Source organism: Stenella coeruleoalba (genome assembly GCF_951394435.1).
Source record: "Stenella coeruleoalba genome assembly, chromosome: 6".
In the NCBI taxonomy this organism is placed as follows: Eukaryota; Metazoa; Chordata; class Mammalia; order Artiodactyla; family Delphinidae; genus Stenella; species Stenella coeruleoalba.
In genome coordinates, this window is record NC_137151.1 from 58,618,698 (window position 1) to 58,643,929 (window position 25,232).

The 25,232-nt window shown below is 36.2% G+C and overlaps 1 protein-coding gene across 2 annotated transcripts in view; it reads left to right on the forward strand.

The window, feature by feature from the left end:
- Positions 1-25,232, forward strand: part of SLC4A10 (solute carrier family 4 member 10) — a 230,828-nt gene that overhangs the window by 170,736 nt on the left and 34,860 nt on the right. For both annotated transcript variants that reach the window (XM_079923638.1, XM_079923639.1), the window contains 2 exons: positions 18,779-18,884; positions 24,323-24,484. In XM_079923638.1, the coding sequence (XP_079779764.1) occupies positions 18,779-18,884; positions 24,323-24,484 (268 nt within the window). The remainder of the gene's footprint in view (positions 1-18,778; positions 18,885-24,322; positions 24,485-25,232) is intronic.

Sequence of the window (25,232 nt, forward strand, 5' to 3'; positions counted from 1 at the left end):
ACCAAAAAGCAAGTTTAACATGTTTCTTTATCACAGAAGCAGTAAGCTTTGAATTACAGTGAAAATGACATTGAGGAATAACCTGTTTTAAAAGCTACCAGGGACAGATACTGCTAAAGATGATCACTTTTTGAACATTAGATGATGACATAAGTTGAAAACGATCCAAATAACTTGAGCATATAATTCTAATCAAGCAGGGTATGATATGTTTCAGAGAAATACTGGAATGGTTTCCCCATGATTGCAAACTTTTGAATTTTTTAAAGAGAGAAAATTAAAAGACAAAACTAGATACAGGAGGGACTTCAAGATAATTTTTACACATCAAAATAAGAAAGTAAATTTAGAGCTGCCACAAGGGGAACCAATTCTTTTTTCAAATACATTTTATTGTTATCAAAATAATCCATAAACATCCTGAAAAATGCAAATAGTAAAGAAAGATTATAATTAAAGCACCAGCTCACTGAAAGTGCTTTTATCCTAGATTTGTTTTTATTTTTGTTGGTACCTAAATATCTCTAAATAATATGCTTATGTTACTATTTGTTGGTTTACCAATATTAAATGGGACTGATTTACTTTTGTTCTTATGAATATGGATTTAGCTCACTTTCTACTCCCACCTCCAACCTTTCTTCTTGCTCTATCTCTCCTTCCAAAATAATTATATCATATCCTAAGTTTCATCATTCCAGTAACCTTTGTACATAAATAAACAAATAACCACAAGTAACGTATATAAGCCTCTATTTCTTGTTCCACGAGTTGTAGATAATTCTCTTTACTTTCTACTTTGTGTTGACCTAAAACAAATAGACTGCCAGTTATTTCTCTAGCAAAAATGGGTTTATTCAAGGTCAGTAAAGAATTGCAATTTGGGATCTGCAACCATGGCAAGCCACGTGCAAGCCCCCTGCGAAAATGAGAGAACTCTTTTATAGAGGGGAAAAGGAAATTGGGAGGGCCGTAGTAACCAAATAGTCCATCGTTTTCTATTGGCTGAGTTGTGACAATCTCATTGGATGAGTTCTTGCCAGGAAAGGAGAAGTCTTTCTTCTCCCTATTGGACTCTGCTATTGTCGTAGGGCATGAGAGCTTCCCCTCCTGACTCTATTTAGTTGAAGTTTCTGTTTATCATTTTTTTACATTTTCCCCTTTTCATCAAGATCTTTCTCTGAAAGCACTGCTGGTCAAGAGTCAGGTTTTCTGGTTTCAGTGGCTTTTTGGAAGCCTTTTGGTCCTCCTTTCAAGGAAGGACCTTACCTGAGTATAGTGTCCCACGTTGGAAGGAAAGTGCACAAACTTGAAACCTACTGAGGTCACATTTGAGTAACAAGGAGATGTAGGAGGAAGAACTCTCAGACACTTTTTATCTAAAGTCCGTGTTATCAAGATCACAGACACTGGAGATCATCTGAAGCACATGTCATCATCAAAGGTTTGGTGACAGACATCCAATAGGCCTGGTTTAGATATCTGGGAAAAGATGTCTCATCAGATGTCATCTCCTTCAATTCTGGGAAATCTTTACTTTGAGGTCAACAGATAATGTGCAAGTCCAATTAGATTTGGTGCTTTCTTTAGGTGTGTCACGTGAACTCGAGTCTATTCCCTGGAGTTTGGTGGCACAAGGGTCAGTTAGCAACACCTGATAGGTGTTCAACCTTTCCAGCAAGGTTGAAGAGAGTCCTTCTGGATGTGTCTTTTCCAATAGACAAAATCTTCAGATTGCAAGGTGTGATGCTCAAGGTCTTTGTCTCTTGAGAGTGCACTCTGAAAAGATTGCTCTACGAAAATACTTTTTTATTTTTAATAGAAGTAATTAGGCCTTTGCAGTATTGGAATATCTCTCCTTTTATCAGCTGTAGGTCAAAAGAGTTAGGAGCCACATGCATTGGGCATCCAGTGACTCTCTCAAAGAGTGAGAGTTTATGAATTCCCAAAGAGGTGGATCTGAGATTTTAAAAGACCAACAGCAATGCTTTTGGCCAAGGTATTTGGAGAGATTCTACAAGTTTTGCCAACTGAGTCTTAATAATGCCATTCATGCATTCAACTAAACCAGAGGATTGAGGGTGATAAGAACAGTGAAAGTGTTGTAAAACCAGCCAAACAGCACAGACTTGTTGAAGTACCTGACTAGTGAAATGGGATGGCTGTGAAGTTCAAGAGTTCTCTTACTGGGCATAATCTTTTCCAAAAGAACTTTAGTCACAGAGAGGCAGTAGCTCGTCTGCAAGGGAAAGCTTCAGTCCAGTGTGAAAGCATGCAGACTATGACTAAAACATACTTATATCCATGAGACAGAGGAAGTTGTGTGACGCCATTTGCCAGACCTCGAATGGTCCATTAGGCAGTTTAAAATGTCCAGGAGCAGTAAAAGCAGGCTTCCCTGGGTTGTATTTCAGACAAGCAGGACAAGTAAAGTAGGCACTTTTTGTGGCTTTGTTAGTGTTTCCCTACCAATATTTATTCATGAAAGCTATCATTTTGTCAGTAGACCAAAGATTTAATGCATGTACAGTGGTGAGGAGTGGGAATTTTAGAGTCTCCGGTAGGGCTAGGTTGTTATTTGGTCCAAACCAGAACTTTCTCTTTTTATCAAACCAACAATTCTTGAATTTCTAATCTTGTTTTTCCTTTTCTGAGGTCAATTGTTGGGCTTCTCTAGCCAGTTTTTCTAAGTTATCATTTGGAGAAATATCCCTTTGGACCGTGAAAAGGGTTGGCTGCTGTTGGTTCCTTTAAGGGCAGCATTCCTTGTGAAAATGTAAGCAAGGTAATTTTCCTTAGCTTTCAGAGAGTCAAGTCTAGAATGACCCAGAATACTGATAATAGCTAAAGTGTCAGATAAAAGTAATGCATCCAATAATCCCTGAACATAGGGGCCATTTTAAACTTTATTTCCACTGGAAGTAAGGAAGCCATATTGTTCCATAATATTAAAAAATCATGAGCTACTCTGAAAGCATATCTACCATGTGTATAAATATTGGCAGTTTTGCTCTTGGTTAAAGTACAAGCCTATGTAAGAGTGTATAATTCAGCCTTTTGGACTAAAGTAGCCAGAGGAAAAGATACTCCCTCAGCAGTATCAAAGGCAGTTGCAGTAGCATAGCCAGCACAATATTTGCCATTTTTACCTTTAAAATAAGAACCATCAGTGAACCATGAGAGGTCAGCATTACCAAAATGAATTTCCTGCAGATCATCACGAGGAGTCAGGAGGTGATTCACCAGCATTAAGCAGTTTTGAAAGACTTCATCAATGAAAGAGGAGAAAAGAGTAGCAGGGTTAAGGTTATTAGAACATAAAAGAGGAGGAGTTAACAGAAGGACTTCATAGGAGATGAGGTAGCCAACTGAGAAATGTTGAGTGGATTGAGACGTCAGGAGGGCTTCTACTGGATGAGGTACAAAAATTGTTAAAGGGGATCCCACAACATTTTTCTCAGTGGCCTTAACCAAAAGAGTGGTGTTAGTAATGGCTCTAAGGCAAGGGGGGGTTGTCCTCTTGCCACAGGATCCAGTTACTAGCTAAAGTACCCAAGGGGTCAATGGTGGTCCCATTGACCTGTTTTTAGATGAGTACCCTAAAGTCATTCCCTTCCCTTTCACATACACAAAGGAAAAGGGAATCTGAGAATAGGGATGCCCAAGGGCAGGTGGGTTTATCAAACTCTCCTTTAAGTACTAGAATATTGTATCATCTTATTCTTCCCATAAAATTGGGTCAGGGTTGTTATTTATCAAAAAATACAGAGGTTTGGCCATAAGAGAGAAATTGGAATCCAATTTCAGCAGTAACAAGCTAGCCGGAGAAAACCTTGCAGTTGGTGCTTAGTTTTGGGTTTTGGGAAACTTAGGACACCATGAAGCCTATCTAAATTTAAGTGTAACCCTTGTTCTGATATCAGATGCCCCAAATATCAAACCTGGGCTTGGGAAAACTGCAATTTTCCTTGGCAACCTAATGTCCCTTTAAGACTAAAAGCTTTAGCAAATGGATACTGTCTTCCTGTGAGGAGGCTTGAGACAGAGAGCAAAGAAGCAAGTTATCCATATATTACAACAAAGCAGAACCCCCAGGGAACTTTATGTCAACCAGATGAGCCTTCAGAATTTGTGAGAAATAAAAAGGACTCTCAGTAAAACCCTGAGGCATTACCGTCCAGGTGAATTGTTTTTCTTCCCAAGTAAAGGCAAAAAAGTATTGGCTAGCTTCAACTGGAATACCAAAGAATGTACCACATAAATCAATTAGAGTAAAGAATTTATTTCCAATGGGAATGGATGTTAGCATCATATGAGGGTTAGAAATGACAGGTTGTCAAGGGATAACAATATTGTATATTGCTTTGACATCCTAGACAAACCTCCACCCTTTTTTTTGCGGAGCACAGGCTCCGGACGCACAGGCTCAGCGGCCATGGCTCACGGGCCCAGCCGCTCCGCGGCATGTGGGATCTTCCCGGACTGGGGCACGAACCCGTGTCCCCTGCATCGGCAGGCGGACTCTCAACCACTGCGCCACCAGGGAAGCCCAGACCTCCACCCATTTTACCAAAGGGAGTTATTGTTGTAATTTTGTGTAAAACTTGTCTTTCCCCTTGCCTCAACTCTTTTTTCTTTTGTGAATAAATTAAGCTTGGTTCTTACTTAAGGAATAAACTCTCAACCCCCACCCCCCAAAATAGGAGTATCATAGGACCTAATACAAGGGATAATGCAGCCTTGAGCCTTGTAAGCTTTTATTATGGGCTTTATAACTTGAAGGACTTCTTTACTTATAGGCTATTGATTAATTCCAGGAAGAAGTTTTGAAGGATGTGTTTGAATCTTGATGAAAGTTGTGCTATGAATTTTGCCAATATTAGCTGGAGGTTTTCTCCCTGAGGAGGGTGGTAGCTGATTCAACAGAGAAAAATGATCAGTGTTTCCTGAATTCAACTCTAGTACCATCAGAGACAAAGCAAATAAAAGATGTCAAAGGGTCATTTAATTCACCTGGTTGGCTGCTTTAATGACTACTGTGAAGTCCTAGAATTATTTACTCCTTTCGGGAGAAAGAAATTCTGGCATGATACTTCTCTAAGAAGTCTCAGCCTAACAAATGCTTAGAGGTAGAAGAACTAAGGAGAAAAGGGTGTGTATCTCTCAAAGGGCCTAAACAAAAGGGAATAGGTTTAGAGACAGAAACCTCTTGAGGTTCATTAGAGATCCCCACTATTTGGACTGTTTTAGTACACCAAGGCAGGGGCCACTTTGTTGTAGTGGGGCTGAGCACCAAGAGTGTGGCTCTGTTGTCAGTTCGGACTGGAAGAATTTCATCCTCAATCTGGAGAAATGTTTCTCTAAGCCAGTTAAGAAGAAGATTGCGAAGAGCCCCTGTAGTTCTTCGGAGCCATGTCATTGAGAATTGAGAGGACATTGAAAAGCCATGTCATTGAGAATTGAGAGGACATTGGTTAGAGGACTGAAGGTACATTTGTACCGATCTCCTTTCTGATGTTCTGGCTCTTTGTAATAATAGCAGAAACTAGGAGGGTTTTGGTTTCATTTAGGGGGCTTACTTTGCTGGAGTTGAAGATTAAGAATTTTAGTGGTCTCCCTTTTACGTGACTCCTCTAGAGTGTGAGAGAGCTGGTTTGCCAGATTAACTAAATCTGGAGTGAACACAATTTCCCATTGCATCCTATTTAGTGAGCTGATCCAGGTTCAACCCACTAAAAAACATAGAGTTAAAAGCTACCTTGGTGAAACAACATCTGAAGGAAGACCAGAATTTTCTTAAAAACTAATCTGAAGTCGATTGTAATAGTAATGAACAGATTCATCAGAATTTTGTGTATAAGTCTGAATTTTGTTCTAATCAATAGGCTTTGGAAAAGCCCTAGAAATTGCCCTATGAAGACACCTAGCAATTTCCTGAGCCTGATCATATAATAAGTTAGTAGGTGGGTCTCTGGTTGTAATTCTAGAGATCTTTTAAGATTTTCCCAATTAGCATTTTTCATCCAGTGCTGAACCTGGCCTTCACTGACAAGTATATGAACTAGCTGATATGTCAGAGAAACCCAGTTGATAAATTTGACTGACTATATTAAATTCCTCAGCAAATCTGTGAGAATCTTCATTTACTCTGGCAAAATCTTTGACTATGGCTGGCAGTTCACCTTTAATCCAGGGAGTATAAGAAATTAAGGGTTTAGCCTCTGGATCCTCGAAAGGCTTAATTTTAAGGGACAAGTTCAGAGGAAAAGGGAGTGCGGAGTTTCAGAGAAAAAGGGAACTTCAGTGAGAGAATTAGTATGGTGGAACTGAGGGTATAGAGGAGCTGTATATGGCATAGAAGGAAAGGAGGAAGGTAGCACCAGAGGCAAAGCCTGAGATAAAGAAGCCAAAGAAGAAGAGCATGAGGCTTAGGAAGCCATTTTATCTTTCTTTCTTTGTTTGCCTCAGTAAAACTTAAAGTCCTATTTTGCAGAGAGGCGGTTTTAGGCTCTTGATAACATTTGGAACCCTCAAATTACCAATTGAAATATGCATTCCATTCAGTTTTGGAAATTTTAGAGCTATGGTTGTCCAATTCAGCTTTAAGAAAAGTTAAGTTTGGAGATATAAAAAGTTCCTCATAATCGCCATTGATACTGTAAATTGCCTTTGTTTGGGTCAATCCATTTAGTTAGAAATGTGCCTGAGGAAGAATCGTGGTTTTCAAACAAAAATTGTCCAGGGTCCCTGTAAGAGGGGGACCCTCAAAATATTTAGATAACTGGGATCCCATTTCTTGGAGGGTTTCTCTAGAGTAAGAGAATAATTTTCAAGGAGCTCAAATAGCTGAAATAGCTTAAACAGCCCAAATAACCTGCAGGTCTAATACCAGCCAGTTCTAAGGGAACAGTCTAGTCCCAGAGGAGCCAGGCCAAAAGCTGCTCAGCACAGTTCCAATAGAACAGCCCCTATTCAAAATGGAATTGGGCCAAAGGCTGAACTGGCACAGTTCCAATGAAACATCCCCCTGTTCCTGAAGAAATGGGCCAAAAGCTAGCCAGTTCCAGGAGGAACAGCTCCTGTTCCAAAAGGAATGGGCCGAAGGCTAGCCAGTTCCAGCTGGAACAGTCTGATTTCAAAATCATACCAAAGTGCCAAATGAATACTCACATACAGAGCAAGGCCTTAACCAGAAAGGAAGAAACCTTAAAATAGATCCTGAATAAAACCTGGAGAGCTTCAAAATGCAAAGTGGATGGAAGCTCAAATCCAGGAGAAAGACTAACCCTCAAAATCCAGGGTTGATGAAAAAAGCAGTGAGCAACAAGGGCTCAATGTTGGTACCACACCTGTTTGCTCACCAGCCTCAGAGTTGTTGGGGGTTTTCTGGGGATTCTCATAAGGGCCATCAAATTGTTGACCTAAAACAAATAGACTGCCAGTTGTTTCTCTAGCAAAACAAAACAAAACAAGGGGGGTTATTATTCAGGATCTGCAAAGAATTTCAATTTGGGATCAGCAAGCATAACAACGTGCAAGCCCCCTGCAAAAATGGAGAGAAGAACTCTTCTAGAGGCGGAAAAGGAGTTGGGAGGGCCATAGTAAGCAAACAGTCCATGGCTTTTCATTGGCTGAATTGTGACAGCCTCTCCCTGGATGAGCTCTTGACAGGAAAGAGGAGGAAGTCTTTCTTCTTCCTACTGAGCTCTAAAATTGTCCTGGGGCATGTAGCTCCCCCATCTGGTCTCCCAACTCTATTTACATGAGGTTTCCGTTTATTAATTGTTTATACTTTAAGAAGAGATAAATAATTCTACCTTTCCTTTCAATTCTCTGTTCTTCCTTCTATCTCCCTACCCCTGATTCTATTGTAGTGGTTGTTAACATATCTTTTATTCTCTAACCATAGTTAAGTGTTAAACAATTTGCCTAAAGGTTGATTCTAAAAAACCTTTTTAAAACCACATTTTAAAAACCTTTACATAGTTATAGCTATTTAAATATTTCTCACTCTAGAGTCAAGTAGTGTGCATAGGTTACATTTTCTTCTCTATGGCTCTAGTATCATGACTCCTATGGCATTCAGAAAACAACATTCTTCCAGAATGGTAGCATAAGGAACTCTAAGGACCCTCTCACTGGTGAAACAACTTTACTGGTGAAAGTCATTCTAGAAAACAATAATAGAAAGTCTCTGGAAATTGTTTTAAGAGCAGATAGCACTTATATGTGGAATCTAAAAAAAAATGGTACAATGAACATATTTACAAAACAGAAACAGACTCACAGACTTCGAAAACATACTTATGGGAACTTCCCTGGTGGTGCAGTGGTTAAGACTCTGTGCTCCCAGTGCAGGGGGCCTGGGTTTGATCCCTGGTCCAGGAACTAGATCCCACATGCATGCCGCACCTAGGAGTTCGCATGCAGCAGCTAAGGAGCTGGTGATCCACAACTAAGGAGCCCATGTGCTGCAACTAAGAAGTCAGCGAGCCGCAACTAAGGAGCCCACGAGCCGCAACTAAGGAGCCCACCTGCCACAACTAAGACCCAATGCAACAAATTAATTAATTAATTAATTTAAAAAAATCTCCCTGACCTACCTCACACCTGAAGTTCCTTTAATAGGAAACTACATTTAAAAAAAAAGAAGAAGAAAGAAAAGAAAGAAAACAAACTTATGGTTACCAAAGGGAAAGGTGGGGGGGGAGGGATAAATTAGGAGTTTGGAATTAACATATACACACTACTGTATTTAAAATAATCAACAAGGACCTATTGTATAGCACAGGGAACTCTACTCAATCCAGTATTCTGTAATAACCTATATGGGAAAAGAATCTGAAAAAGAAGGGAGATATATATATAACTAAATCACTTTGCTGTACACCTGAAACTAACACAACATTGTAAATCAACTATACTCCTGTATAAAATAAAAATTAAACTAAATTAAAAAAATAATGGAAGTTCTGGTGAAAAGCAATTAAGAGGAGGTAGGTAGCTTTATGAGAGACACAGGCTAAACAATAGGCCAGCTACTATACCAGAGAGAACCAGGAAAAGAGACAGCTAAGGAGAGTCCTCTTGGGGCCAGAAGAACCTCAAACAATGACCTCAACTGCAAAGGAGCTAGAGTTTAATTGCATCATACCACCAGAGCATTTTATGCCCCAGGTTTCTGTCAAAAACAATAGCACAATCAGCGAGCAATTAATGGAGCCTAATAACTGAATATATGTGGTAAGCTGTACAGCAACCACTAAGAAAATAACTAAAAATATATATAGTGAAGAATAAAAACCCAACAGTGTTCTTAACATCATGGTAAAATGAATCTTCTTTTTCAGCATTTCATGAGCTGCTCAAAATCATTATATATTTCAGTTTTCTTCCTCTTTGGAACATGTCTTTCTTGTAAAGCCTTTTATTTTTCCTGGAATTGCTGACTACCTTCTTTTGCTCTGGGCTTCTGTGCTTGAACGTCCTCTAGCTTCCCCAAGAATTCAATAATTCTATCCTGTTAACTCTTTATTAAAAGTTTAAGTGTAGAGTACAGCAGATGTTGCACAGCAGATCTCCAGAACTTTTTCGTAGTGCATAACTAAAACTCTGTACCCATTGAACAGCAACTCCCCATTTCTCTCTTCCCATCCCTGGAAACCACAATTCTACTTTCTGTTTCTATAAGTTTTACTATTTTAGATACCTCATATAAGTGGAATCATGCAGTATTTGTCCTTCTATTTCACTTTGCACAATATCCTTAATGTTCGTCCATGTTGTAGCATATGACAGAATTTCCTTCTTTTTTTTAAATGGCTGCATAATATTCCATTGTATGTATATATTATACTTTTTAAAATCCATTCATCTGTTGATGGACATTTAGATTGTTTCCACTTCTTGGCTCATTGCAAACAATACTGAAATGAACGTGGGAATGCAATATCTCTTCAAGATCCAGTTCTCTTTGGATCCAGAAATGGGATTGCTGGATCATGTAGTAGCTCTATTTTTATTTTTTGGTGGAACCTATAGAGTGTTTTCCATAGTGGCTGCATCATTTTACATTTCTAACAACCGTGCACAAGGGTTCCAGTTTCTCCACATTCTCACCAATGCTTCTTATTTTCTGTTGTTTTGTTTTGTTTCATTCATATTGGTCATCCTAACAGGTGTGAGATGATACTTCATTGTAGTTTCAATTTGCATTTCCCTGATGATTAGTGATGTCAAAAATCTTTTCATATACTTATTGACCATTTGTAGATCTTCTTCGGAGAAATGTCTATTTAGGTCATTTGTCCATTTTTATTTTTATTTATTTATATTTTTTATTTTTTTTTGTCCATTTTTAAATTGAGTGATTTGTTTTATTGCTATTGAGTTGTAGCTCCTTATATATTTTGGATATTAATGCCTTATCAGATACAGTTTGCATGTATTTCCTCCCATTCCACAGGTTGCCTTTTCATTCTGCTTATTGTTTCCTTGGCTATGTAGAAGCTTTTTAGTTTAATGTAGTCCCACTGTCTATTTTTGCATTTATTACCTGTGTTTTGGTGTCATATCCAAGAAATCATTGCTAAGACCAATGTAATAAAGCTTTCCCCATTTTCTTCTAGAAATTTTATAGATTTAGGTCTAATGTTTAAGTCTTTTATTTATTTTGAATTGATTTCTGTGTATGGTGTCAGATAAGGGTTCAATTTTATTCTTTTGCTTGTGGATATCTGATTTTCCCAGCATGATTTGTTGAAGAGACTTCAGCATTTCCCCATTGTGCAGCTTTGCCATTCTTGTTGAAGGTCTTTTGACTGCATGGGCGAGAGTTTATTTCTGGGCTCTCTATTCTGTTCTATATATCTGTCTTTGTTCTAGTACCATACTGTTTTTATTACTCTAGCTTTGTAATATATTTTGAAATTAGGAAGTGTGAGGCTTCCAACTTCATTCTTTTTTTCTCAAGATTGTTTTGACTATTCAGGATCCTTCATGGTTCCATATGAATTTTAGGATTATTTTTTCTATTTCTATAAAAAATGTCATTGGGATTTTGGTAGCGATTGCACTGAATTTGTAGATCACTTCAGGTAATATGGGTGTTTTTAACAATATTAAGTCTTCCAATTCATGAACACATTTATATCTTTCCATTTATTTGTATCCTCTAAGATATGAAAGACTTTTACACTTAAAACTATAAAAGTCTTTCATATCTTTGGTTAAGTTTATTTCTAAGTATTTTATTCTTATTGATGCTATTCTAAGTGGGGTTGTTTCCTTAATTTCCTTTTTAGATTGCATATTGTTGTTTATAGAAACTCAACTGAGTTTTTTAATGTTGATTTTTTTTTTTTTTTTTTTTTGCGGTACACGGGCCTCTCAACTGTTGTGGCCTCTCCCATTGCAGAGCACAGGCTCCGGACACACAGGCTCAGCAGCCATGGCTCACGGGCCCAGCCACTCCGCGGCACGTGGGATCTTCCTGGACCGGGACATGAACCTGTGTCCCCTGCATTAGCAGGCAGACTCTCAACCACTGTGCCACCAGGGAAGCCCCTTTAATGTTGATTTTTATCCTGCAACTTTGTTGAATTCATTTATTCTAACAATTTTTTTATATATGGAATTTTTAGAGTTTTCTTTGTATTAGATTATGTTATCTGTAAGCAGAGATAATTTTACTTCTTCCTTTCCAATTTGGATGCTGTTTTTTCTTACCTAATTTCTGTAGTAGGACTTCCAGTACTATTTTGAATTGAAATGGCAGGATTGAGAATCCTTGTCTTGTTCTTTATCTTAGAGGAAAAGCTTCTGGTTTTTCCCCAGTGATTCTGATGTTAGCTGTGGGCTTGTCATATATGACTTTTACCATGTTGAGATAATTCCCTTCTATTCCTAGTGTGATGAGTGTTTTTATCATGAAAGGGTGTTGAATTTGTCAAATGCTTTTTGTGCATCTATTGAGTTGATCATGTGATTGTATCCTTTGTTCCATTAATGTCATGTATCACAATGATTGATATTTGTTTGTTGAACCGTTCTTGTGTTCCATGGATAAATCCTACTTGGTTATGATGTATGATCCTTTCAATGTATTATTGAATTTAGTTTGTTATTATTTTGTTGAGGATTTTTGAATCTATATTCATTAAGAATATTGTTTTTTAGTTTTCTTTTGATGTCTTTTTCTGGTTTTGGTATCAGGGTAATTCTGGCTTCATAAAATGAGTTTGGAAGTGTTCCCTCCTCTTCAGTTTTTTGGAAGAGTTTTAGAAGGATTGGCATCAGTTCTTTAAATGTGTGGTAGAATTCGCCAGTGAAACCATCTGGTCATGGGCTTTTCTTTGTTGGGAAGTTTTTGATTACTGATTCAAACTCCTTACTAGCTATAGGTCTGTTCAGAATTTCTATTTCTTCATGATTCATTCTTGATAAATTGCATGTTTCTAGGAATTTATCCATTTCTTCCAGGCTATGCCATTTGTTGGCTTGGAATTGCTCATAGTAATCTCTTATAATCCTTTTAATCTCTGTGACATTAGTTGTAACATCTCCTCTTTCATTTATAATTTTGAGTCTTTATTTTTTTTCTTAGTCTAGCTAAAAGTTTGTCAATTTGTTGGTTTTTTAAAAAAACCAACTCAGTTTCATTGATCTCTACTGTTGTTTTTCTAGTCTCTATTTCACTTATTTATGCTCTGATGATTATTATTTCCTTCCTTCTGCTAACTTTGGCCTTTGTTTTTCTTCTTCTAGTTCTTTGTGCTTTAAAGTTAGGTTGTTTATTTGAGAATTTTCATCTTTTTAATATAGGCAATTATTGCTATAAACTTCCCTCTTAGTACTGCTTTTGCTGCATCCTATAAGTTTTAGTATGTTGTTTTTGTTTTCATTTGTCTTAAGATATTTTCTAATTTCTCTTTTGATATCTTCTTTGGTCCATTGGTTGTTCAAGGATATGTTGCTTAATTTCCATGCATTTGTGAATTTTTTAGTTTTCCTTCTGTTATTGATTTCTAGTTTCATTGCACTGTGGTTGGAAAGTATACTTAGTATGATTTCAGTCTTCTTACATCTGTTGAGACTAGTTTTGTGACCTAACATGTGATCTCTTTTGGAGAATGTTTTGTGTGTGTTCGAGAACTCTGTGTATTCTGCTGCTGGTGGGTGAAATGTTCTATATATGCTATTAGGTTCATTTGGTCTATACTGTTGTTCAAGTCCTCTGTTTCCTTATTCATCTTCTATTTGGATCTATCCATTATTTAAAGTGAGGTATTGAAATATCCTAATATAATTGTGTTACTATCTATCTTTCTCTTCACTTCTGTCAATGTTTCCTTCATATATTTGGGTGCTCTGCTGTTAGGTGCGTATATCTTTTTAATTGTTGTATCTTCCTGGTTAATTGACTCTTTTAGCCTTATATAATGTCCTTCCTTGTCTCTTTTGACAGTTTTTGACTTAAAGTCTATTTGTCTGATATGATTATGACCCACCCTGACACCTGCTCTCTTTTGGTTACCATTTGCATATAATATTGTTTTCTATACTTTAACTTTCACTCTGTGTGTGTTCCTAAATCAAAAGTCTCTTCTAGACAGCATATAGTTAGATCTTTTTTTTATCCATTTAGTCATTCTATGTCTTTTGATTGGGGAGTAAAATCCACTTACATTTAAGTACTTATTTATAAAGAAGAACTTACTATTGCCATTTTATTAGTTGTTTTCTGTCTTGTAACATTTTTGTCACCTGCCCCCTTTCCTCTCTTTTTTACTTCCTTTGTGTTTTGTTGTTTTTTTTTTTTTTTTTTAGTAGTGATATGTTTTGATTCCTTTCTTATTTTCTTTTGTGGATGTTCTACACAAAAAGGGATTTTCTTTTTGGTTACCATGGGGCTTACATAAAACATCTTATATTTACAACAATCTATTTTAAGCTGATAAAATTAACTTCAATTGCATACAAATACTCTTCACTTTTACTCCCCCCTTGTTACACTTTTTATGTTATTGATGTCAAAAATTACATCCTTTCATATTGTGTATCCATTAACATATTTTTATAGTAATAGTGTCTAAAAATACTTTTGTCCTTCAACTTCTATACCAGAATTAAAAGTGATTTATGTACCACCATTACAGTATTTTGTATTTGTCTATATACTTACCTTTATTAGCAAGCTTTATACTATCATATGTTTTTGTGTTGCTGTTCAGCGTCCTTTTGTTTGAACTTGAAGGATTCCCTTTAGCATTTCTTATAAGGCAGATACAGTGGTGATGAACTCCTTCAGCTTTATTTTTGAAACCTGGGAAGGTTTTATTTCTCCTTCATTTTTGAAGTCCCCCATTTTTTACCAGATATAGTATTCTTGGTTGGAAGTTTTCCCTTTTAGCGCTTTGAATATGTCATACCACTGCCTTCTGGTCTGTAGAGTTCAGACTGAAAAATCCACTGGTAGTATTATGGAACTTCTCTTGCACATGGTGGTTAGCTTTTCTCTTGCTGCTGTTGAAATTTTCTCTGTATTTGACTTTTAACAGTTTGATTATAATGTGTCTTAGTATGGATTTCTTTGGATTCACAATGGTTGGAATTCATTGGGTTTCTTAAATATGGATGTCATTTCCTTCCCCATTTTGGGGAAGTTTTGGGGCACTATTTCTTTAAATAAGCTTTCTGTCCCTTATTCTCTTTCTTCTTCTTCTGGGGCTCCCATGATGCATATATTGATTTGCTTATGATATCCCATGTGTTCCTCAGGCTTTCTTCACTCTTTTTCATTCTTTTTTCATTTTGTTCTTCTGACTGAATAATTTCAAGTGACCCGTCCTCAAGTTCACTGATTCTTTCTTCTGCTTAATTGAGTCTGATGTTGAACTCCTCTACTGAATTTTTTAGTTCAATTATTGTGTTCTTTAGCTCCAAAATTTCTATTTTGTTCTTTTTAAATATTTTCTATCTTTTTGTTGATATTTTCATTTTGTTTATGCATCATTTTCTTGATCTCATAGAGTATCATTATAATGGTTATTTTAATTCTGTCAGGTAATTTATATACCTCTGTTTCTTTAAGATAAGTTTCTGATTTATTTTATTCCTTTGTATGGACCATGTTGCCCTGTTTCTTCATGTGTCCCATAACTTTGTTTTAGGATTGGCACATTTGAAATAACAGCCACCTTTCATAGCCTTTAGGAACTTGCTCTTTGTGCAGAAGACTCTTATTAATCAGCTTGACTAGAGATTCTGGGGGCCTCTCTAACCCTTTCTTGGAGGGAAGGGGATGCAAATTCTCTGAGCCTCGTGTGTGCAATTTCTCAATTAGTATTGCTGGTTTCTTTTTCCAGGGGCTCATAATATTTTGCTCCCTCTGAGAACAAGGGATAGCAGAGAATCTTGCTACTGTAAAACCATAGAACTTACAGTAGCAAGATTCTCTGCTATCTCTTGTTCTCAGAGGCCTCCAGATATCTACCATATGATGAGTCCCCATCAGCATCCCAGGTTAGGTGAGACAGTTGCCATTTTATGACATTTTATGATAAGACAGATACCAGTTCCTCAGTAGCCCTCTGAAGAGCTGGAATGTCAGATGCAGCCTCTATTTTCTCTTCACCCCCAGTGTAAAAAGTGTAAGCCAGGGTATTCTCTACCACTGCTGAGCTGTGCCAGCTTAGAGGAGGGGCCGATGCAGTTAAAGTGAAATTGCTCTTCTTACCTGTTTGAATGTGGCTGTTCACAGCTTTGCACTCAGGTACTGCAACATCTTAACTGGATTCTGGAATTCTCGTCACAATATTTTGGTTCATATATTGTTGTTAATTGAAGTTTCTATGGGGGAAGGAGCACTGGGACTTTCCATTCAGCCATCTTGTGATTTCACTTCTTCCCTGGTTCACTCTTGGGCTCTACCATACATTTGTCATTCTGAGAGTTCTTTCACTGCTTTCTTAGGTTCGAAAACACTCTTTCCTTCATCCCAACATCTTCTCTTAGTTCAGACCCTTTTTGGGATTCTACTTGGCAGGCCAGGTCCTTCCTTTACTGCAGTTGGAAGGATATATATATATCCTATATAAATTTATAAATTTTATATGTATATATATTTATGTTTCTATGTAAATATTTCTATTTTTTTAAGTTAGTCATTAGGAGCAGACTGCCTAGGTTTAAATTCTGGCTCTGATGTTTCTAGCTGTGTAACCTTGGCCACATCACTCGTGCCTTGATATTTTCATGTGATTAATACTACCTATTTTAAGGATTAAACATAAAAGTACTATTATTGTTAGTATTACTCTTCTGTTCTGCTTTTACAAACATCCTGCTTTCATATGCTTTTCATATTCCATTTGTTTACATCTCTCTTTTGTTGATATTTCTCCTCATGTTTCTTTTTATATTATTTCTTTGGTTAATGAATTCTAGGTAATGAGAAAATAAACATGTGTGTTCAGTCCTCTTTCTTAAGCTAGAAGCCAAACCTGATTTTTAATTTTAGAAAATATTCAGTGATTTAATGGTTTTAGTGTTATTTTTTAATAATTTAAGATATTTTTAAATGAAATTATTCTCTCTCTCTTCATATATTATCTTTACCGTATTTGCCTAGTGATCTAATGACCTAGAGTCAAAATTAAACAGGAATTTTCTTTCTTTTGATAGATTCTCAGTGATAGTAGCAAAACTGTTTTAATGCTGGTCAGAATTTAATTCTCTTTAAAGCACTGGAAGCAAAATAAAGACTATCAGCATGTTAGAGAAAAGCCTAGTGTTTTTTTTGTATTACATTAATTGAAAGTTAACAGTTTTATTACATCTTATGAAAAACTGAAAAATGAACCAGAAAATAATGATGAGAACCATGATGATGATGGCAGCTACAATTTCAAAACTGCATAAATGTATACCAGGCACTTAATATATATCATGTTACTTATTCTTCATAATAGCTCTACAAGGTAAGCATTTCAGTCTGCATTTTATTTATGAGGAAACCAAGATTTAGAGTGCTTAAATAATTTGCCCCTGGCCACACAGCCAGTAAAGGACAAAGGCCTTTCTGACACATAATCCTGTGTTCTGGGATTATGTACAACTAATCTGGGACTTGAGAACCTATAGATTTGAAGAAATTGCATTAATGAATGACTATTACTGCATCTCAGGGGACTGTTTCCCTTTTGCTGTGTTTCCTCCCTCTGATACCATGGTGGTCACTGTAGCTGCTCATAGTAGCTAATACTGCCATGTCTCATTCCCTTAAAATCCTCATCAACAACTTTCTCATTGGAATCCTCTGTTTTTTTAGAGGCCCAGCCCCATGTGAGCCCAGGTGGGGAATACTCTAACATCTCTTAGTGAGAGCAGGAACATACCTGTCTGTATTGCCCAAGTTAAGGAGAGTTTCTTGTAATAATAGACACTCAGTACACTTTGAAAAATGAATGAGTGGTGGTAAAAAAAAGAACAGACTAAAATTCCTGACGTAAGAGACAGAAGAGAGGGCTTCCCTGGTGTCGCAGTGGTTGAGAGTCTGCCTGCCGATGCAGGGGACACGGGTTCGTGCCCTGGTCTGGGAAGATCCCACATGCCACGGAGCAGCTAGGCCCGTGAGCCATGGCCGCTGAGCCTGCGTGTCCGGAGCCTGTGCTCCGCAACGGGAGAGGCCACAACAGTGAGAGGCCTGCGTACCGAAAAAAAATAAAGAAGAAGAGAGACTGTTGCTTAGGCAGAGGAATTTATCAAGTAGAGACTGTAAAATATTTGCCTACAGAAATAATGGCACTTGGGTTCTACAGTTCAATTAATATCACTAAAACAGCAATCCAGCTAATATACAAGTTATGTAGTATATATGTGGCTTAATCTGAGAGCCCAACCACTATTTTTATAAAATGCTTCTATAAGAAAATGCTCTCTGAAGGGCAAATAATAGACTTATGAATGAATTTTTCAAACAATTTGTAAATTGAAGTTAACATCTAAGACAATTAACTTATTGATAATCTTTGCTTTTGTCTTCTCATTTACTTACAAAGTTATAAAGAACATGAGATCAAAAGCTGTTTTTTATTACATAACAGTACCACTTTGCCCAGCTTTTTCCTATTCTCTCTGCTCTTACCCCACCCAGCGTTCATCATGTTACTTTATATGTAGTAGCTATTCAAAAATCTTTTGCATACTGATTGTTTGATTTTTAATAGAACTATCCCTCATCACAAAGAAAGTATATCCTGAGATACCTAGGGTTCTTGCTTCAACCTAGCTTTAATTTTAAATTACATTGCAAAATTCTAAATGATCTCTAAAATATGAATTATAAACTCCAATTTTAATTGATATAGTTATACAGTATTAATAAAAATAAGTAATTATAATAATACATTTCAATGTTTATAATTTTTTCCCACTTGACTTATAATTTAGAGGCAAATGGTTATTGTAAGGTCTAGAAAGCATCTTGGTTTAAAAGGCCTCAAAAGCCCTGTGTTCTAACCTACACTTTAAAAAATTTCCTCTGATGGGGACAGAGAGGGAATGACCTCTCATTCCAGGAAACATTAGAAGTGATCTAATCCTAGCAATATATCTGTCCTCTGTCTGAAAATAGTGTGTTTTGGAGTTTAGGATGACCTACCTACTTATCTCTCAGATGGAGGAAGGCTGTGACTGGGGAAGAAGGACCCATCACACATTTGTTTTAAGTATGGTGACAAAAAGATACTTCACAAAAGACACTGTTTTGCCTTTGCAGGTGTAACTGTGTGGAACCACATAATCCTAGCAATGATACTTTGAAGGAATGGAGGGAGTCCAATATTTCTGCCTCTGACATAATTTGGGAGAACCTAACTGTGTCGGTAAGTGAAACATTGAAAAATAAGTCATGGACTTCCCTGGTGGCACAGTGGTTAAGAATCCGCCTGCCAATGCAGGGGACATGGGTTTGAGCACTGGTCCAGGAAGATCCCACATTCCACGGAACAACTAAGCCCATGTGCTACAACTACTGAGCCTGCGCTCTAGAGCTCACAAGCCACAACTACTGAGCCCGTGCGCATAGAGTCCATGCTCTACAACAAGAGAAGCCACTGCAATGAAAAACCCGCACACCACAACCCGCTCGCCACAACTAGAGAAAGCCCGCATGCAGCAACAAAGACCCAACACAGCCATAAATTAATTAATTAATTTTTAAAAAAGAAAAATAGGTCATACCTTGAATCTTATTACTATAAGGGCTTTTATTGACTTTTTGAATGAATTATTGCCACTAAGTTAAGTGTTTTAAACAAATACTATTATAAAAGTGATGGTTTTGATTTCATTCATTTCAAGTATGCATAAGTTTACTGGGGTTTTCTTTCATTATTAAGTTTTTCCAGTAGTTATTAGGCCTGAGTTACTCTGAAAGCACACATATATGGCATAATGTGACTAGATTAACTGAAAGCACATTAAATAAGAGTAGTGTTGACCTAAATGAAACCGTATGGCAGAACTAAGTCAGCCTTCTGTGTAAAGAACCCAGAATGCTTTTACTTTACTCTGTAATACTGCTCCAGCTGTTCAGAATATGTTAAGGGGGAGGGGATGTTTGTTAATATTTTAGTGTAAATATTGAACTTTTTGGAAAAACAAAAGTCACTTTTCTTAATAAAATTCTGGCACCTCCCTCAGGAAGATTTTCTTACTTCCATTTTCTCTTTATCCTCCATTCAAGAAATAGAATGGCAACATATTTTTCACCTATCAAAGTTAAATCTTATACCTTTAAAAATATTTTTGGCTTTCCTCTTTTTTTGTGGTATCTTTTTTCCCCCCTCGTAGCTGAATTTCTCAGTTCTTCTTAATCTCTTGCAATATTTGTGCACCTCCTTTTCCATCTACATTTGCATCCTTTACTTCTGGTCAATCAAATCTCATAATTGGAAAAATCGAAAGTGTTCTGGTTTTAATAAGTATTAAAATCTGAGTCATTCTAGTTTCTTCTCTATTCTTCCCAGTTACAAACATTACAATCCAAAGCTTCTGCCACTTTATCTACCCATGTAAGCTCAAATCTCATTATAACCATGGGCATAAAACTATATAAATTCTAGTTCATTTTATGAAAAACATATCATTTAGTAAGTGAACCAGTTAGTGACACATAGAAATCTTTTTTGTTGTACAAATGTTATAAAACTCTAAACATGATTCTTGTAAGAGCACTTGACCTATTGCCTATTTTATCAATTTTCCTCATTAAATATTTTCTTTCAGAATCAAAATCAAATTACTTACCTTCTGTTTAAAATTCTATCTTGATCTATATTTTACTACTTTTCCTCTTATGCTAGTCATTTGCTCTAAAATAAGCCTTCACTTACTTTTGTTGTTTTCTTCTGTTATGGTTAACATTTATTCTGTCCTATTTTTCTTAGAAAAAATAACATTACCAAACTGTTTCCTTTCAGAGAGCCATTTAAATCGATCAGTAAAAGAAATGATGAGCTGAACAAGAAAGAATGCTATCGTTATGCAGAATTTAGACATGGGATTGTGGTTGGTCCATTCAGCAGTGCATCTTCCACTTATATTTCCCTTTTGTAAACTATAAAGATATTATGTCTTGAGTCCCTTGCTTTTGTCCCTCATCTTGGTGTCCCCTACAATACAGTAACCCAATAATCTCATCTCTAAATTATTTAACATGATAATTTACTCTGTGTTTTATAGTCTTGAATAATTTAATATTAAATAATAATATTCATTCCATGTAGTAGCAAACCCTGAATCATAACTTTCAAAGAGACTCATAGCACAATTGATCTAGCTAGCCATGAGTTAGTTTTAAATATTAGAAGTTTTAGGGTCAAGCAGAGTACAGTGAAAAATATTTTGCAATCAAAGCAAATCTAGCACTGTGGTTTTTTTTCTTGAAGTTCTGTACTGGGAGTTAACATTCTGGCAGAAATTTTCATATTATTTTTCATTAGTTAAAAGCAGTTTTTGCAATAGGTAATTGCTAATCTTGACCAGAAATAGCATTTATCACCAAAGGGAATGCTACATAATGAAAAAATCTTACAATTTTTAAGTCAATGAGGGCCATAAAATTGTTTTGTCTTAATTGTTATTCTGGGATTTCTTTCCTCAGCATAACCATTAGTATCATCAAAAACATTGTATTAATAAAGCACTGTGCTAATGGCTATTATAACTAGTTTTGTAAAAATAGTCATGTGATATCTACTTTGTATATTATTCACGTGATGATTTTTAATTGAATTGTTACATAACTCATTAATTGTCATTTATACCTTGCTAACTCAGCAAGGGCAAAGAACTTTAGCTTTAGTTGATTCTCCCAAACAGCTGTATGCATAATAAGTGTTCAATAAATATTTAATGATCGTTTTGAAAAATAGTCTCAAATCACAGATTTACTATTTAATGTAAATATCTTGTTTTGGTTTATTTTGTTTTCCAGCTTTATTGAGGTATAATTGACAAATAAAAATTGTGTATATTTAAGGTATACAATATGATGTTTCGGTATATGTATATGACGTGAATGATTACCGCAATCAAGCTAATTAACATATCCATCACCTCAAATAGTTACCTTTTTTTTTTTTTGGTGAAAACAATTAAGATCTACTCTCTCAGCAAATTTCAATTATTTAATGCAATATTATTAACCATAGTCACCATGTTATACATTAGATCTTCATAATTTATCCTGCATAACTGAGAGTTTGTACCCTTCGGCCAATATTTCCCCATGTTTCCCTGTCCCCAGCCATTAGTAACCATCATTCTACTCTCTGCTTCTGAGTTTGACATTTTTAGATTCCACATGTAAGTTAAATCATATAGTGTTTGTCTTTCTGTGTCTGGCTTATATCAGTCAGCATAATGTCCTCCAGATTCATCCATGTTGTTGCAATGGCAGGATTTCCTTCCTTTTTAAGGGAATGATATTCTGTTATATATTTATACAACATTTTCTTAATCCATTCATCCATTGACAGACATCTAGGTTATTTCCATATCTTGGCTATTGTGAATAATGCCTAATTCAAGTGTTTTATAGCAAGCTAGAACACTTAGGTTTCTATGTTTATATATATTTTTAGCAGTATCTCAAAATCTGTCATTATAAAGGAATTCCTAGGCGAGGTTTAAAATATTCACAAGCAATTAACTAGCAATTGGTTAAGAATCGTTTTAGTGCCAGAATTACATATTTAGCTTATATATAAGTAAGGGGCAGGACACTAATGCCAACTTTAATTTCTTATTTTATCAAACTTAATTTTTACCAACTTATAACACTGCTGAAACTTAGAACGTGTTGAAGAATAATTAGTAGAAATGAGTTTGTCAACAAGCAGTTTTTCATTTTTGTAAGTGAAACCATATGTGAGACTCAAAATAAGAGAACAGGATTTGGATTTAGTTTTCTCTTCCAAATCTCAGTACTTGTTTTGTGTGTGTGTGTGTGTGTGTGTGTGTGCGCGCGTGTGTGTGTTAAAGGTACAGTTAGTATAAACCAGAAAATAAATGTAGAATTTAGTAGTTCACAATTTTTCCTTTTTAAATAGCATACTGTCCCCCTAAAAGGAAGAAAAAATAAATACGCTTTTCGAATTTGCTTTGAATTAAAGTAACTAGGCAAGCTATTGGCAATGTATTATAGATTATAAGACAGTTAAATGATCCTTTAAATGGTTTCTATGTTCCTAAGATTTGAGAACAAGACCCAGCCAAGTCCAAGACTTGGAGGACTTTTATATCTGCACAAAAGACTGATCACAAATATTTAGATAATGTGTTTACAACAGAGCTTCTAGCTCCTCTTTGTATCCATTCTTCTTAACCATTACTTTGCTTAGTAATTGCTATACTAGTATCTCTGGACAAGGGACAAGAGACCGGACTAAAAAATTCAAGGATTCATTTTTGCTACTTTATCTATTTTAACAGAGTTTTGAAAGAAGGAAAATTAAAGCTATAATTAAGGCCTGGGGGATTTTTCTTTGGTTTTTCAATTAGCCAAGTCATTGTGCTCTATATTAAAATAGATAATTGGAATTCAACTTTAGCTAGCAAAGAATGTAGCATTTGCAGTTAGATTAGAAAAGGGAATGGAATTGTGTTAGATAATTATAAAGTATACAAACAATATTTCTCAAGAATCCTAGCCTTAGGGGTAGCTGCCCCAAGTAGATTTTACTAGTTTGTTTTTGGATAACCATGTAACAATCTGTGATTTAGTCTAGAATCTTTTGAAGGTATTTGTTTTCTGCTATACAAGGACTCCAGGGCCTGAAACTTTGTTCATTGGACAGTCTCTGTTGGTGATCAGTCCGTCAGTCCATATTTTTCTCTAAGATCTTTAAGTATATGGCACAATTCAGTTTCTGTTCAGGTCCAGATATCTCAAGTACTAACAAGGTCACTGGATCACTTAAACCATTCTTTTCTCTGTTTTGAAATAAAAAATTAAAATTTAGTGTTCTAATCTTTAAATTAAAATAGTAAAAAGCAAAACGTTTTTAAAAAGTTTTAATTTCAAAATATTAATGTTTAAAATGCTCAGTTTTTTTCCTCCAAGAAAGGAAATTTTTTTGACTTTGCTGCCACCTCATGGCTAAGGCAGCAATTAGAAATGATCCTTCAGAGGCTTATAAAATATATACCAGGAAAAAAAAAAAGACCATGAAGAAGTCATAGTAAATATGAACTTTGCATTGCTTCTATACTTTTTTCTCTTTTGTTCTATAATTTAAATTTGAGCCCCATCTTTGACTTTCAGTTTCACTCCAGTAATAATGTATCATAGTTTTTTGTTGCTTTTCTCACCTTTCTTGGGAGCTTTTGGACTAGATAATTCTACAAAATCATTGTTCTTCTTTAATAATATTCCCACCAAAGGAATATCATGTTTGTATCACAACTCTGCTGCCACCCAGCAGCGGTGAGCCCATAGCCAATTACTTAACTTCTCTACACCTCAGTTTCCTCAGACATGAAATAGAAATAATAACAACTACCTATTTTATAGGGTTGATGTGAAAATTCATTAAGATGGTGATTGATAAATCAGTTAGTTTCATAGATTTAAACTTAATTTGAAAAGGCAAGAATTTTAGAAGTGGTTCATATTGCTCACTACCTATGCAACTAGGAGCCATAACTGAAAACTTCAGCAACTCAACTGCAAGCGATCTTAAGATGTTAGTTTTCTGAAAGAAATGTGTCCACCTTTTTTGCTTAATAGCTCCATTTGTTTTCCTTCCTCTGGCAGGAATGCAAATCATTACATGGAGAGTATGTTGGACGAGCTTGTGGCCACGAGCACCCATATGTTCCAGATGTTCTATTTTGGTCAGTGATCCTGTTCTTTTCCACAGTTACTCTGTCAGCCACACTGAAGCAGTTCAAGACTAGCCGCTATTTTCCAACCAAGGTACTTAGACTACAATTTTTCTGATCAAAACGTGAACCAACATAAAGCATGTTATGGAGTCATGTGTGTTTTAGGACAAAAGAAAGAGCTATTGCTGTCGTTAAAGGAGCCACGAAAAGGTTTTTGTGTGATTGAGCTGCCAGTTTAGGAGTGGGCATGGTGAGGGAGGTAAGAGAAAGCATTCTGTGATACAGTGCTAGGAGTACACATTCCCTCCAGGCTTATCTCCTAACTTCAAATCCCAGAGATAAACTCCCACTTTCCCACTTTCATTTTTGGAACTCAAAAGCACACACTGCATTACTGATTGTCACTTTCTTGCCCAGTGAACAGTGGGAACTATTCCAGCCTGACAGACACCTCATAGGAGTCACTGTTACATTCTGTAATTGGGAAAGCCCCTGCAAGACTCATTGGAACACTATCCTCTTTTTCATTTTTAAAGTGTCAGTCCCTCCGCCTAACCCACCACGTTTGCATCTGCATATTTGGAAAGGAAAGTAAACAGAGAAACAGCTTAGTTCAATATTTAACACTGCAAAGTAACACCTATAAGGTCTGACTCAGCCAAAAAAGAAGGAAGGAAGGAAGGGAGGGAGGGAGGGAAGGAGGAAGGAAGGAAGGAAGGAGAAAAGAAAAAGAAAGAAAAGAAACAAGAAAACAAGCTTTTTAGGGATGAGCTAAAAATTGTGATGAAAATTCTACTCTGGGAAAATGTTTTAAGAACTGCTGTTTGAGAGAAACTTCT